This window comes from Carassius carassius, chromosome 16, assembly GCF_963082965.1.
Source record: "Carassius carassius chromosome 16, fCarCar2.1, whole genome shotgun sequence".
Lineage (NCBI taxonomy): Eukaryota > Metazoa > Chordata > Actinopteri > Cypriniformes > Cyprinidae > Carassius > Carassius carassius.
The window spans coordinates 32211737-32226663 of NC_081770.1; the positions used below are offsets into that span (position 1 = coordinate 32211737).

The following is a 14927-nucleotide window of genomic DNA, read 5'->3' on the forward strand; positions in this document are numbered from 1 at the left end:
CATCTCACCCACAGAAAGACAAGAACCTGGGTATAACGTTAGACAACTGTCATATGTGACCCTGAAGCACAAAACCAGTTTTAAGTCTCTGGGGTATATTTGTAGCAATAGCCAAAAATACATTGTATGGGTCAGAATTATTAATTTTTTTTATGCCAAAAAATCATTAGGATAAAGTAAAGATCGTGTTCCATGAAGATATTTTGTAAATTTCCTACTGTAAATGTATCTAAACTTCATTTTTGATTAGTAATATACATTGCTAAGAACTTCATTCATCAAGGCGATTTTCTCAGTATTTTGATTTTTTTGCACCCTTAGATTCCAGATTTTCAAATAGTTTTATCTGAGCTAAACATTATCCGATCCTAATAAACCATACATCAATCGAAACATTATTTATTTAGCTTCCAGATGCTGTATAAATCTCCATATCGAAAAATTGACACTTAAGACTGGTTTTGTGGTCCAGGGTCACATTTGGTCTGATTATAAAACATTTGCAATACCTTTTCTTACCTGCTCAGATTCAGCTTCAAGCCTCAGTCTGAACCCATCTTCACTTCTGCAACTTACCTCAAACTGGCCTCACTTAGAAACTTGCTGTTGGTCGTTTGATTTGGGGATAGGGGGTTAAATGCATGAATATTTACATACTGAATATGAATGAATGTTGAGATTGAATTGTTTTAACTATATCACATTTAGAAGAAAAAAAACGCTTTGAGATATGCAATATGAGAGAGAACCCCTTGTGGTTATTCTAATTTGTGTAAACAAATGAGCAAGTATTTATGTTATGTTCACTCTCCATTCTGCCATTCAAACCTCCACACATAAAAAATTGGGAAAGCAAAAAAATCTGCTAAATATTTACTTGCACTCCAGGTTATTGATGACCTGATGGCTTTTATCCTTCTTCCAAGAATGCAGGTGAGACTGTTGGTGTTATAATATTTAACTTTAATGTGTTATCGGCACAAAAAATAACTTTTTTAATACATTTGAAATGTAATGTTTTTTTATTTCATTTAGTATCTTAAAGAATCTTGGTAATTAGAATTTATAGTTTTTGCTGTATTTAATTGGTGAAGTTGTATTTTGTGATTATTTGCTATATATTGCAAATCGATGTAACACTTTAAGGTGTCCTCATTACACGATACATTAACTTACTATTATAATAACAATACATAATTATATGCAAGTAACCCTAAGACAAACCATAAGTCTTAACCTAACTATCTAGTAATTAAATGTATTTAATTAATATTACTCAGTACTTAAGTGTATAATTACACTGTAACAAGGACACCTTAAAATAAAGTGTAACACAATTGGATATTCAGCAGGTTATTACATGGTATGCCGATCTCACTTGGCTCCAGCTGATCACCAGCTGCTTCTTTATACACTGTAAGATTCATTTCCAAACAATTCTTCTTTTATTTCTTAATCTGTTTCAAAGGACTGTGATTTTACAGCAAGAACATTTGAGGTGATTTGATAGTAGAAGAAGAAGAAAAAAACACTAATTAACAAACAAACTCTACTGTCCACTATTATTACTGTACATGAAATGCAAAATGTTTTATTCATGTTTTGCTCTTTCAGCTCTCTTGCTAGGATCTGTAAATCCATTAAACTGTTCAGAACCAACAACTAAATCACTTCTTATTGCCATGAAAGAGGAAGTCATCCTCTACAGCGATGCAAGGCCAGTTATAAGTCTGAGCACTCCCACCAACGTCACCGTGGACTTGACTCTCTATGGAATCTTAGGAGTGGTAAGCAACTTTGACTTAAAATTTACAAAACCATGACTTTTTTTATAGTACTAATCCCACTTAATATTATAGGAATGGTATAGGAAAAGTTGCTATATTTTCCCTTTCAGAATGAAAAATCACAGGTGTTGGAAACATATCTGTGGGTGAGGATGGTAAGACTCAACAAATACACTGTTTAGATAAGGGGTGTGTAATATTGACAAAAAAAATTCCAATCTTTATTGGAGTTTTTCCAGTAATGATAATTTAACAATATTATTTATCAAGATCTTACGATAACGATTGAACTTAGCGCTTAAGAACGTTTTCTACGAGTAATTTTACGATCATTCGTTATTGTTTCACGTGCGTTTCCCAACAATGTACTTAAAGGGTTAGTTCACCCAATAATCAAAATTATGTCATTAATAACTCGTTCAAAACCCGTAAGACCTCCGTTTATCTTCTGAACACAGTTTAAGATATTTTAGATTTAGTCCGAGAGCTCTCAGTCCCTCCATTGAAACTGTGTGTAAGGTATACTGTCCATGTCCAGAAAGGTAAGAAAAACATCATCAAAGTAGTCCATGTGACATCAGAGGGTCAGTTAGAATATTTTGAAGCATCGAAAATACATTTTGGTCCAAAAATAACAAAAACTACGACTTTATTCAGCATTGTCTTCTCTTCCGTGTCTGTTTTGAGAGAGTTCAAAACAAAGCAGTTTGTGATATCCGGTTCGTGAACGAATCATTCGATGTAACCGGATCTTTTTGAACCAGTTCACCAAATCGAACTGAATCGTTTTAAACGGTTCACATCTCCAATACGCATTAATCCATAAATGACTTAAGCTGTTAACTTTTTCATTGTGGCTGACACTCCCTCTGAGTTCAAACAAACCAATATCCCGGAGTAATGCATGCACTCAAACAGTTATTATTGGGTGAACTAACCCTTTAATACAGTCGCACATAGCTGTGCTTTAAGTGCTAATTAGGAGTCGCTGTCCGTTTGTCAAGTGCTGAAATGTTGCCTTACAGAATGACTCTTAATTGTAGTAGACAATCTTTTATTGACATTAACCTAATGCTGCGTTCCAGACAGACAACTTGGATATAATAACTATAATACAATACTATATTATATTATATAATAGTGTACAATATTATACTTAATATATTATATAATAATATATAATATACTTTATATACTTATATATATTATGTTAGGTAAAAAATGTTAGCCTGGATGCACTGTAAGTCGCTTTGAATAAAAGCGTCTGCTAAATGCATACATTTATTTAAATGTATTTATTTATATAAAGAAAGAAAACGAGTTATAAAGTGTCAAATCCTAATATTATAATCGCATTGCGCTTGAATCAAGTTAAAGGTGTAATCTGCTGATTGTCCTGCAGGTGTCTGCATAAATCTGTCTTCTTACGATGCACTTAGGGCTTCACGATTACTCCAGAGCACTCGTACATCTACGATGATTTTCAAGTGCTACCTAAGTTACGATGCTTTTGGGAAACAGACCGTAATAATAAGATTTTTACGAACTTTTGGGAAATTCAGCCCACAAGGTGATTCACTTAGAAATAATTTAAAGTAATCTACAAATTATGGTCCATTACAGATTACAAATTACATGAAACTGTAGTTAGTAAAATATTCTACATTACACATTTCAGGTAATGTAGTCTGACTACTTTTTGAGTAATTTTAGATTAATTTTGACCTAACTTGCTTATCACGTCGACTTGATTGGATTTATTAATATTAATTATTATATAGGCATTATCACACAGTAAATGCTTTTGGATTGTCAAGACGAGTTTGTCTTTGTTTTTTGCAAAGTGAAGTACATACTCGACAATGTCAGTTCGTATAAACCACAAATACGCTATTATCGCAGATGCAGGGACAGATTTACCTCATCGAGACCTAGGCAAAATAAATGTATGCTAATGCTATTTATTATTGAATGTTAATGTCTGTTTGTGAGAAAGAGTGGAAGGAGGAAAACGTGATTACTGTAAATAAAAAATAAAAAGATGGAAAACATGCAAATAGTTTGTCATTTTTTCCCTTAGCGTTTGTTGCATTTATTTGGTCATTGTTTTGGGGGGGGGGGGGGGGTATGGCTCTTTTTCCTTACTTGGGCCCTCCCTGCCTAGAAACCTATGCGTAAATCCGGTCCTGCGCAAATGATACATATCAAACACCCATAGTTTAGTAGGCATTAATAGTCATCTTGCATGATTTATTCACATTTTACGGAGCTACATATGTACAGGCACTAATAGCAATAGCACTAGTTGAATAATAATTTTTTGTAGAGGTGGCAGATTGAAGGTTTGAGCTGGGATCCTGCTGAGTGTGGAACGAAAAAGATCTCACTACCAAGAGAAAAGATATGGATTCCAGACATTGTCATTAATGAATTGTAAGTTGGAATGTAATAGCTATAACTACTGGATAGGGAACAAAATTGTGTTTACACACTTGCAATGAACATCCATAACCTTTAACCTTCTACCCACCATCATTTTACAGCATGGATGAAAACCGAGCACCAGAAACTTATTACGTCTATGTGACCAACACTGGTCTGGTGCTTGACGGACGGCCGTTTCACGTGATCAGCTCCTGCAGACTGGACATCTACACCTTTCCATTTGATTTTCAAAACTGTACATACACGTTCAACTCTTATAAACACTCTCGTGAGTAAGCAAAACTGAGTAAAGTATGTTACTGTTTGGCTACTTGTGATTATACTGTACCTATTGGTCTCTTTTTCTAGGTGATGATGTTCAGTTGTTCTTCTTTCTGCCAGTGGAGCAGATATTCAAAAATTCTCTTGAAGCGATGACAACTAAAGGAGAGTGGGAGCTGATAGACATGAGAGCAGAAAAACCTGTACAACTCTTTCTGGAAGGGGGATGGGATAACCTCATTGTTTATGTTGGTGCCATTTTAGATTTGGGGGAGAATTCACTAAGAATCGCAACCGATACTGTTACGATTGGTGAATGTGATTTTAACAAGTACAGCTTGTTCCTGGATCAACATACTTGTTGATCCTGGAGCAATATTCCCAATCAACCAAGCAGAATTGAGGGATAACTTTTCAGAAAATATCTGTTTTAGGCTTACGATCAGGGTTAGGAGTTTCTACATCCTTGTTAATCAGCTATCATTTTCCATTGATTTTAGGAATAAAATATGGGTAGGGTTAGGTTAAGGGGTAGGGATTGGACTAAGTCTATATTTTTGGACAGTAATGTTGATCCATTTCAATCATTCCTTCAACTGGACTTCATTAGTGGACTAATGTAGGGAATAGTTAATGAGAGTATAATAGCGATTTGAACACAGTTCTTGATTAGCTTATTTCAGGTGTGTTTAATTAGGGTTGGCTCTATAACCTGCTGGGACAGTTGCCCTCCAGGAACAGATTTGGACACCCCTGGACTACATTATGTGCCTGGATATGACCAGTTATTAGGTTTTTCATCATCCCTTGACCACAATTTCTTTTATTTATTTTTTTTGTATGTTTGCTTCCGGCTTTCTGTGTGTAGTTGTAGTGCAACATTAATACCTCAAGCAAAAAGAACTGAGTTTTCTAAATACAGTAATCTTATGATTTGGTGAAATCCTTTGGTGGTTCCCATGCTCCTTTGGAGGTTTCTTGGCTGTATCTAGTTGGCTGTATGTGTAATGAGCCCAAATCCACCTAATAGATTACAGCTCAATGAAGTGTTGCAGGATTAACATATTTTTGTAGACCAACCTGGTTTCAACACTCAAAGTTTGGTCTTCATTTTTAAAGAATTAGTTAAAGAAGAGGATGGAAAACATCAATAAACCAACAAAGCAAAAAAAAAAAAAAAAAAAAAGCTGAAAACTAGTAGGAAATAACACAGACAAACGTTGTGCAACTTCTTAGTGAATTCACCTTTATGGTGTTTTTTATTTTTTTTACTGTGAAATTTAGACTTGATTAACAAAAATGTCCTCACTCGTTGTGGGCTAGATTGTCCTGAGACGTCGAGCTACGCTGTATGTGGTGAACCTCCTGATTCCCAGCAGCTTCCTGCTTTCTGTGGATCTCTTCAGCTTCCTGCTGCCTCCTCAAAGTGTGGACCGTGCTTCCTTCAAAATGACCCTCATCTTGGGTTACACCGTCTTCTTGCTGCTAATGAACGACCTGCTGCCCGTCACAGGAAACAACTTACCACTCATAAGTATGTTGTTAAACCTTTCATATTCACTATTTTGCATATTTTTGTCTTTACTCTGCTAAAATGCGGCCACAGATGGCCCCTACACAGTAATAGTTTCTTGACAAACCAAAGTTAATATGACCCAGTTAGGGCTGGTATATGTCAAAACTCAGGGGTGTTCAATCCTGCTCCTAGAGAGCCAGAACCCTGCAGATTTTCGCTCCAACCAGCTCCAGTATACCTCAAAAAGAAGTTTTCTAGTGAGTCAGAGGGCCTCAATTACTTTGGCTAAATTGTGCTTAATTAGGGTTGGAGCAAGTGTGAAGCCAAACAACACATCCTGAAGCGTGAAGCCAAAACATTTCAATTGCCATCTGATGGCTGGCTGCAGTCATAAACCCAACACTTTATGTAAACGAATGGGACATGAGCCAATCATCGACCTAGCTTTCTAAAGGTATTACAGACCTCTCTGGTTTGACCAGTCATATCATTAAGATCATCCTGGTCAATCAGCTTAAGTCCAGGGTGCCCAATCCTGTTCCTGGAGCTCTACCTTCCTGTAAAGTTCAGCTCCAACCCTGATCAAGCACAGTTGAACCAGTTAATTAAGATTTTCCAGAACACTTGGTGATTACAGACAGGGGGTTGAAATTTAACTCTGCAGGGTAGGTACTGTAGATTGGGTTCCCCAGCTTAAGTTTTTCTGATCTACATTCAGGCATAAACCAGCCTGGGGAGCATTTCCCAAAATAAACTATGACTGCAAGTTCTGTTGTTATCAAGAGAGTTTAATGGAAGTTATTTAGCCAATGATGGTTTTTGGAAATGCACCCCTGGTCTGCATTTCTCAAAACCATTCTAGACCATCAAAGGAATCAATGGTCTCTACTGTGGTTTACAATACTTTTGGGAAATGAAGGCAAAGACTTTAACCTGATCTTTTCAGCAGAGTAGGTGATCTTTCTTTACCTCCTGCCTTATCTTTCTCTCTCTCAATCTAGATGTGTTTTTCTCACTCTGTTTGGCCTTGATGGTAGCAAGTCTCCTTGAGACTATCATCATCACCAATATCATGTATGGTTCCCGTGACTTACCTCCCTTACCCAAGTGGCTCAGGATTCTGGTCCTGAAATATCTTGCTCGACTTGCTTGTATGAAGAAATCTTGTGATAAACACCTTGAAGGTAAGACTCTTTTTGGAAGCCAATATATTTTTGTCTTCCAGTACGCTTACACTTTATTGTTTTGCACCTGACGTCAGAATTCATATCACTGGTGTAAAACATATTTTTCAATGATGGTCTTGTTTCTTGCCACAGCAAACACATCTGAGAGCACTTTCTACAAAAACACCATGACTGATAACGCCATGACTGATATTCCAAAGGAAGAACTAATTAGTGCAAGTCCAGTGAGAGTCTGGGAACATTGCCTTGATGAAATGAAGAAGATGAGTACGGATTTATTGACCATCCGTCACCAAGTTGAAGAGCACTTCATTAACGACAACAGAACAGATGATTGGTTCATGTTTGGTCAGGTCGTTGACCGTGTGCTCTTTATAATGTATAGTCTCTTTATTGTTGTGAGTTTGAGCACAATTATGGTTCTGTGGCTATACTCATACAGTCTTGACAAAAGGTCGTGATTTATTTTTGCCTGCTCTGTAAACTGATGCCACCAAAATATCAGTCACTCTGATGATGTCATGGTTTATTTCTGATGTAATGAAATGGATCTTCAAAAAAATAGTTTAGGTTTATACCCTTTATTGGAGCTTTAAAGGGGTAGTTCACCAAAAAAAAATTAAAAATCTGTCATTTAATTTCCCTCAAGTTGTTTTAAACACAAAAGAAGATATTTTGAAGAACGGTGGTAACCAAACAGTTGAAAGTAGCCATTGACTTAAGAGCAAAAATAAATTAATAAGTCTACTGGCAGCTCTGAGTACACAATGACAGAATTTTTGGGTGAACTAACCCTCTAAGTGTCCCAATACTTAAAATTCCATAGACAAGCTCTGGAACATAAAAATAAATAAATACATAAATATTAAAAATAAGTTCATATATGTAGAATCTGACATTCTGTTGTATCTGTTTCACCAAAACATGTTTTGTTAGCGATGGTAGCACAAATATATAGACTTTTTTCCACTGTCATTTTCAAATATTATATAATTAAATAATTATATTTAAATATCAAACAAACTTTGCTCCTGGTTTTGTGTGTTTGTCTGTTTTTTAAAGGATTTATTGATTTCAGTTATTGTGGTTTAATGTTATATATATATTGAAATAAGAATAGGTAAATTAATTTCTAAATGAATAATTATAGTTAGTGATAGTTATTAATTGGATGCATGACTATAAAAGAAGCCTCAAGAAAATGCTTTCTTAAAAATGCAAGATGTTAAGTAACATACAAACAAGGCCAGTTTCTGGATTTCTAGGTGGTATCGCGCAAATATAAAACCACCCATGGTATATAAAACAACTGGAAATATATTCAAGATGATTTAATATGTTAAAATAGATTTAATAATGTCTCGAGGAGCCATAATAGCTCAAGTGTGAAATGTATTCTTTCCTCTAATTAAATGTGTGGAACTGAACATGTTTTTTATCATCTAATGGAAAACATGTACGTACATCACTAATGAGTTCAAGCAAACAGATCCAAAGCTATTAAAACAAGTCAGTGGTTACCGAAGGTGTTAAACAACATGTAAGCGCACACTGAAGTGCCAGTGAGGTCATTACATTTCACCTGTGGAAGTAAACGGTGAGCAGTTTTAAACAAAGGGATAAATCATCCACACGGAGCATTATGGGACATCTTTGGCGTTTTCTTCTGCCATTTTTCCTTCTACTGAAAGGTAACGAATTTAATTTACTTAACCTTTTGCTCATCTTCAATGATTCAGAATTACCCTTTATACCAAATCAATTCCAATTACAATGCGATGTATTTTACTTTATTACAGCTTCTGTAATTGTGAAGTGATTTCATCCCTTGTTGCTAATATCTAAAATGGATAAACTGATCCCAGCCCAGTTGTTATGTGTACAGTTTCTGTAATAATTATTTCTGCTTTACGTACAATTATGTTTTATGTACATTTATTCGATAAGATGAAGTTAAATGTGCTAGAAATATCCATTAGGCATGATCAAATGATATACATTTACACTTAAAATGTTGGAATACTTTTTGTGTTTATAATATTAAACACTTCTATATTTTATCATTTATTAAAGACGCCATAGACAGATGACTTTTTTGTGTTATATCTACATTTCTAAGTGTGTTTTAAGTGTCCAAATACATGTTGGGGTGACTGTATACAAAAGTACTGTGCAGCACAGCATTTATTCGCTAACTGCATGCAAATAAATGGATATCAAATTAATTTCTAAGCAAGATTCTCTACTTTATGGTCACGTTAAGTGTCGTGTCTAGCGAAAATGCTTCGCTGTGAAGAAGGACAAAGTGGCCCCACGTATGACTCTCTACAGGAAGTCATTGACAAGAAGTCCTTCAGACCTTCAGTCAACCTCAGCACCCCCACCATAACCAACATCTCCTTCACGCTCTACGCTATCTTGGGAGTGGTGAGTCAGTGCAGGACCAGCTATACGTCTCTAGTTGTGTAAACCGTACTTGTGTTTGAACATTTGATGCTTATCCTGTTTTGCAGAATGAAAAAGCACAAATTCTTACCACGTTTCTCTGGCTCAGGCTGGTAGGATTGGTGCATAAACACTAAGAGATGTTTGAATATTCACCCGAACATGTCACAATCCTGTTCTCCAATCATATTTTGTTATAGTACTGGTTCCATGAGTTCCTCATCTGGGATCCAGAAGCCTGTGACGGCATTACAAAAATCTCACTTCCTGTCAACGATCTCTGGACTCCGGACATTATCGTTTATGAGTTGTGAGTGCCCTCTATTGGGGATGTTTGGGACATTTTTGGAGAGAATCAATGGTATGGTTCACCAACTGGGACAGAGGATGAACCATGATAACACTGACAGCCAATCAGTATCCACCTGAGTTTAAAGTGGCAGCTACCAATAAACAACGTTATCGTTATCGTTATCGTTTATTATCGTGTGTTTCCGGTCATAGATGCCTTGACATAATGTGAAGTTTAATGCACTTCATGATGTTTCTTATCTTCAATAATATATTTTCTATCTCTTTTGTATTTTAATATCAATATGGTACGAGATTATCCTTTTTAAATCAATGTGATAAACACGTTAGCTCTAAAAAGCAATCAGAAAGTAGTCTGAAAGTAATCCTAAATCGTGTAATGTAATACATTGTTACTGCAATTTCTGTAAATTGAAATCAGTAATGGACTAAATTTGTAAGTAATCTACCCAAAAAACACATAATTTCTGCAGCACTATATAAAGCTATCATCATGGCTATCTAATTAACTATAAACAATACTTTAGCAATGTACTATTATTTCAGTGTTCGTCTTGTTTCTAGGCCAATTCTATAAATATGACTTTTTTTTTTGTCTTAGCAGAAGGTTTACAATAATACAGTCTACAAGTAATCAAAGAATCTGATAAATATAATGATTTGAACTCTCTTTTCTCCTGTTTAGCGTGGATGACGATGTATCTCAGGCCTGTCCTTATGTGTATGTGAACCACACGGGCCACATCCGCTATGACAGGATGCTGAGGCTGGTTAGCGCCTGTAACCTACAGATATTCAGTTTCCCTTTCGACATACAGAACTGCTCTTTCACCTTCGGCTCCTACATGCATACCAGTAACGTCTCCTCTTTCACTGCTATCTTCATTTCCTGCCATCTCTGCACATTCTTGTCATGAAAGCATTTCCCTTATTGTGTGTCTGCGGTTTGAAGACCCACTTAATCTGCCTTGTTAGTTTCTGTGGACTTTCTCGTGCAGTAATTTAAAGTCAACATACTGTAGTAACCGAAAGCCAATTCGGAAAGTTTCAATTTAATGCCTTGAATAATGTCAAGTGGTGTAACCATCAATTACATACATACCTTGCATATTGAATTTATGTGAATGTACGCACCTTAAGAGCTGTAAGTTTAACGCGTTAACTTAATTATTTAGTTATAGAAATATAATGCGATTCAAATATTTTAATGCAGATAACACACTGGCCCCACCCCCAGACCTGTACATTATCTTAAATTTCATTCGGTTGATGGGGCAACAACTTCATAAATGCAGTTATGCACTAAAGTTCAAGATATTGGGGCAAAAATGCTCCTGTATGAGTTTTTCTCTTATATTTATATCATATGATAAGCGATATGACACGAGCAGTGAGAGCAATCACACGAGCGTTGTTTGTCCCAAAAAGCAAGAGTGCAAATGTGATTTTATACAGTAATTAAGATGTTCACATCATGTTAATATTACCTAAGCCACAGCAGAACTGTTGTGCATCCCACGCAACACAGTAGTGTTTAGTTTATGAATTAATCTGCATTTTGAACGAATCGGGTGAATCAGTGATTCAAAAGCCCATTACCTTTTACTGAATTACTGAATGAATCAGCTGTTTGAACGAATCAAATGAGTGAATGACTCATTAAGACATTTACCACCATCTGCTGGCAGCTTTAGTTTACTATTCATAGTATTATTAAATTATTTCATTTTAAATAAAAAAGGGGGAAACTTTAAAGGGATAATTCACCCCAAAAAATTAAATTATGTCATCATTTACTCAAAACTGAATGACTTGCTTTCTTTTATGGAACATAAAAGGGTTTCTGAAGACTGTTGGTAACAAAGCTGTTTTGGTTTCCAGTGACTTTCAAAAAAAAAATGTTTCTCAAATTACCTTCTTATGTTCCATTAATTTAATGTGTAATACATTTTGTTGAATTAAAATATTTATTTCTAAATCTATTATTTTTAATGCTTACTTAATACTATCTGATTTAACACAAAAAATAGCTTTAAATAATCTTTTGGGGGTATTTTCCCAGCCAAATTTAATATGCTATTAATTTGATTAATTAATCGACACATCTTGTAATTAATCAAACATTTTAAACATTTTAATCAAACATTTTAATCGACTGACAGCCCTAAGATACATACTTTTAAAATATAATAAAACTTTCTTTTTAAAAAATAAGACTTACTGACCTTGACTCGCAGTTATGAGGGTCTGACATAATTTGCTGTTTTATGAATGTTTTTCTTAAAGTGTAACAAATCTAACACCTGTAAAACCTGTAACCCCTTTAGTAAAGGACGTCCGTGTCAGTCCTGCCCTGTCCTTTAAGGAGATGACGGGAAACTCGAAGCGTTACCTGCAGGCCAGTGGAGAGTGGGAGCTGGTGGTTATCTTGGGCAACACGGACATTTTGAGGTTCGGAATAGATGAATGCGACATCATCACTTTCTGGGTAAGAAAGAGACAAAAGCAGGGCATATAATAGGCTATGTTTAGGACAGCATACGTCTCTGTTTCTCTAGTATCTAGATTTATACTTTTATACCCAAATGACCTACTACATTTGACAAATTCTGACATGACATTATAACATGGAATATAACACAGAAGCTTATTTCTGGTAACAAAAATATATATATATATATATATATATATTTTAAAAAAAAAATTCTTGGAATTCTGAGTGTACATATAGCTTCTTTTTTCTATCAGAATTCATAATTTACATAACAAATGAAATTTTTTCTTCTATCTTTCAAAGTTACAGTTCACAGTCTAGAACTCATAATTCTGAACTTTTTTCTCTCTGAATTCTGAGTTTCTGGAATTTTCTCAGATTGTATTAATTCATAGAATTCCGAGTTTACATATTGCAATTCTGACTTTTTCTTCTCAGAATTCTGAATTTACATCTCGCAATTTTGAACTTTTTTTCTCTAAATTCTGAGTTTACATCTTTTGAGTTTTGAATTTCTTGGAAGTCTGTATCAGAGTTTCAAGTTTAAACTCGCAAATATAAAAAAAAAATTCTCAGAGCTGCAAGTTTGCTTCTTGTACATCAGACTTTTTTTCTTAACTAATCAGTTACTTTTTTTGTTCTAAAAATTCAGGGGTTTTTTCACAGAATAAAAAACTGGTTATTGCCACTTTTCATCTCATAATGAACTCTTCCCAGAATTGTGAGATAATCATTCATTTGTGGCCAAATTTTACTAATTTGTTTCCTTAAAATCTGTCCGCAATTTAACCAAATTAAAGAGGAAACAAATTAGTCTTAGAAATTAATTCTTTATTTAAAATCCATGAATAACAATATATTTTTACTACCGTATGTCATGTCCAGAGCTCCGTAAATGTAGTTTTGTGATATTCCAAAATAAATATTTCAAAAAATCATACAAAATCAGCACTTCAAACTGAATATATGAGGGTCCAAGTCTTACTCTTTCCATCCTGCAGGTGGTGATAAAGCGACGGCCGATACTGTATGTGGTGAACCTGATCATCCCCAGCTCCTTCCTCATGATCATTGACATCCTGTCCTTCTACCTGCCGCCACACAGCGTGGATCGATCCTCTTTCAAAATGACCCTTATTCTAGGATATACAGTCTTTCTTCTCATTATGAACGACCTGCTTCCCAGCACTGCTAATGGAACACCTTTAATAGGTCAGTTAGCCACAACACATCAGTGTGAAACAATGTGTGAACTTTCATTTTCTTTAATCTGGCCTCAAGTGTTTGTATGAGAATGGAAGTCTACTTTAGGTTTAAGAAGAGAAAACCTTAGATACAAAAGCTTTGAGAGACCGATAATCATTGTACCGATATTTTACCGATATTTGCCCATTTTTCTTTACATTTTGTACATTATAACTGCAAACCTGCAGGATATCTGATTGTGGAAAAATGCAAATATCGGGATATCGTTTCAGTAGGAATCCACACATTGTGAGCAAGAGACTTCCCCATGCAGATTTTGCACTAGGTTCAGTTGGTAATGCGAATTTGCCATGTTGGTCAACAGAAAGCTGCTTGGTTTGAATTGCTGTGAGCTGTGTTTACATCTCTACACTAATGACAATTGGCAAAAACTTTTGTGGCTCATTAAATTTGACAAATGTGAATGCACCATTATACTGAAGTCCTCCAAGGCCAATAGTTAGCCAAAAACACAGTAGCAAGATGTAACATGCAGAGTGATATGTTATGTTGCCATGGACAATGGACATGATTGACCAATAAGGATCAAGTATTTCAGAGAGAATAAATAATTTATGTAGTATTTTTAAATTTTTTCAATACTCATTGTTATATCTTTCAAATTTGGTTTCACCTCCTTAGGTATCTATTTCTCTGTGTGTCTGGCACTCATGACCATAAGTCTGCTGGAGACGGTGCTCATCACCTTCGTCCTCCACCACAATTCAATGAAATACAGGGAGGTGCCACACTGGGTTCAGGTGCTGGTGATGCGCTTCATCGCTCGACTTATTTGCTACAGTTTCCCTGAAGACCCTTTATCTAAGCTAGAAGGGAAACAAGAATCCAATCCATGGGTTGTCCAGCCCTCACAATCAACGTCCGGTCAACAGACATCCACTAATGGTGAGACAAGAACAGCCCCTGATGTTAACTTTCAAATCAAAAGCATCCAAACCCAAAGCTTAATGTTTGCTATTTGTCCCCTAGCCTCTGGATCCATGACTCTGGATGTGCCTGAACTAAGACAGATCAGTCAGGATCTTAGAGAGATAAACACTTATTTGAACATTCTACGAAAAGAAGACCATCTACAGAACCAGTGGTGTCATGTGGGCTACATCCTGGACTTCCTTCTCTTCCGCATTTACCTGTTGATAATCACGGGATATGCACTTGTAATCATATGCATGTGGTGCGTTTGGATGAACCAGTAGAAAAAGTATAGGCTAGTA

At 35.5% G+C, this 14927-nt stretch overlaps 2 protein-coding genes across 2 annotated transcripts; both read left to right on the plus strand.

Moving 5' to 3' along the window:
• Positions 1-1620: 1620 nt before the first annotated feature.
• LOC132159218 (5-hydroxytryptamine receptor 3A) lies at positions 1621-7817 on the plus strand. The gene is given in 8 exon segments (XM_059568763.1): positions 1621-1829; positions 1874-1942; positions 4114-4220; positions 4331-4500; positions 4581-4741; positions 5817-6027; positions 7011-7193; positions 7329-7817. Coding segments are annotated over 8 exon segments (1377 nt in total). The 5' UTR covers positions 1621-1682; the 3' UTR covers positions 7658-7817.
• Positions 7818-9362: 1545 nt separating this feature from the next.
• Positions 9363-14909, plus strand: LOC132159217 (5-hydroxytryptamine receptor 3A-like). The gene is made up of 7 exons (XM_059568762.1): positions 9363-9623; positions 9710-9754; positions 9842-9951; positions 10639-10808; positions 12281-12441; positions 13449-13659; positions 14335-14909. The coding sequence occupies exons 1-7, from the start codon at positions 9477-9479 to the stop codon at positions 14907-14909; spliced, it is 1419 nt and encodes a 472-aa protein (XP_059424745.1). The 5' UTR covers positions 9363-9476.
• Positions 14910-14927: the final 18 nt, after the last annotated feature.

Coding starts and splice junctions, on each gene's coding strand:
- LOC132159217 (XM_059568762.1), top strand. CDS start 9,477: ATGCTTCGCTGTGAAGAAGGACAAAGTGGCCCCACGTATGACTCTCTA. Junction 9,624..9,709: donor TCTACGCTATCTTGGGAGTG/GTGAGTCAGTGC, acceptor CCTGTTTTGCAG/AATGAAAAAGCACAAATTCT. Junction 9,952..10,638: donor GACATTATCGTTTATGAGTT/GTGAGTGCCCTC, acceptor TCTCCTGTTTAG/CGTGGATGACGATGTATCTC.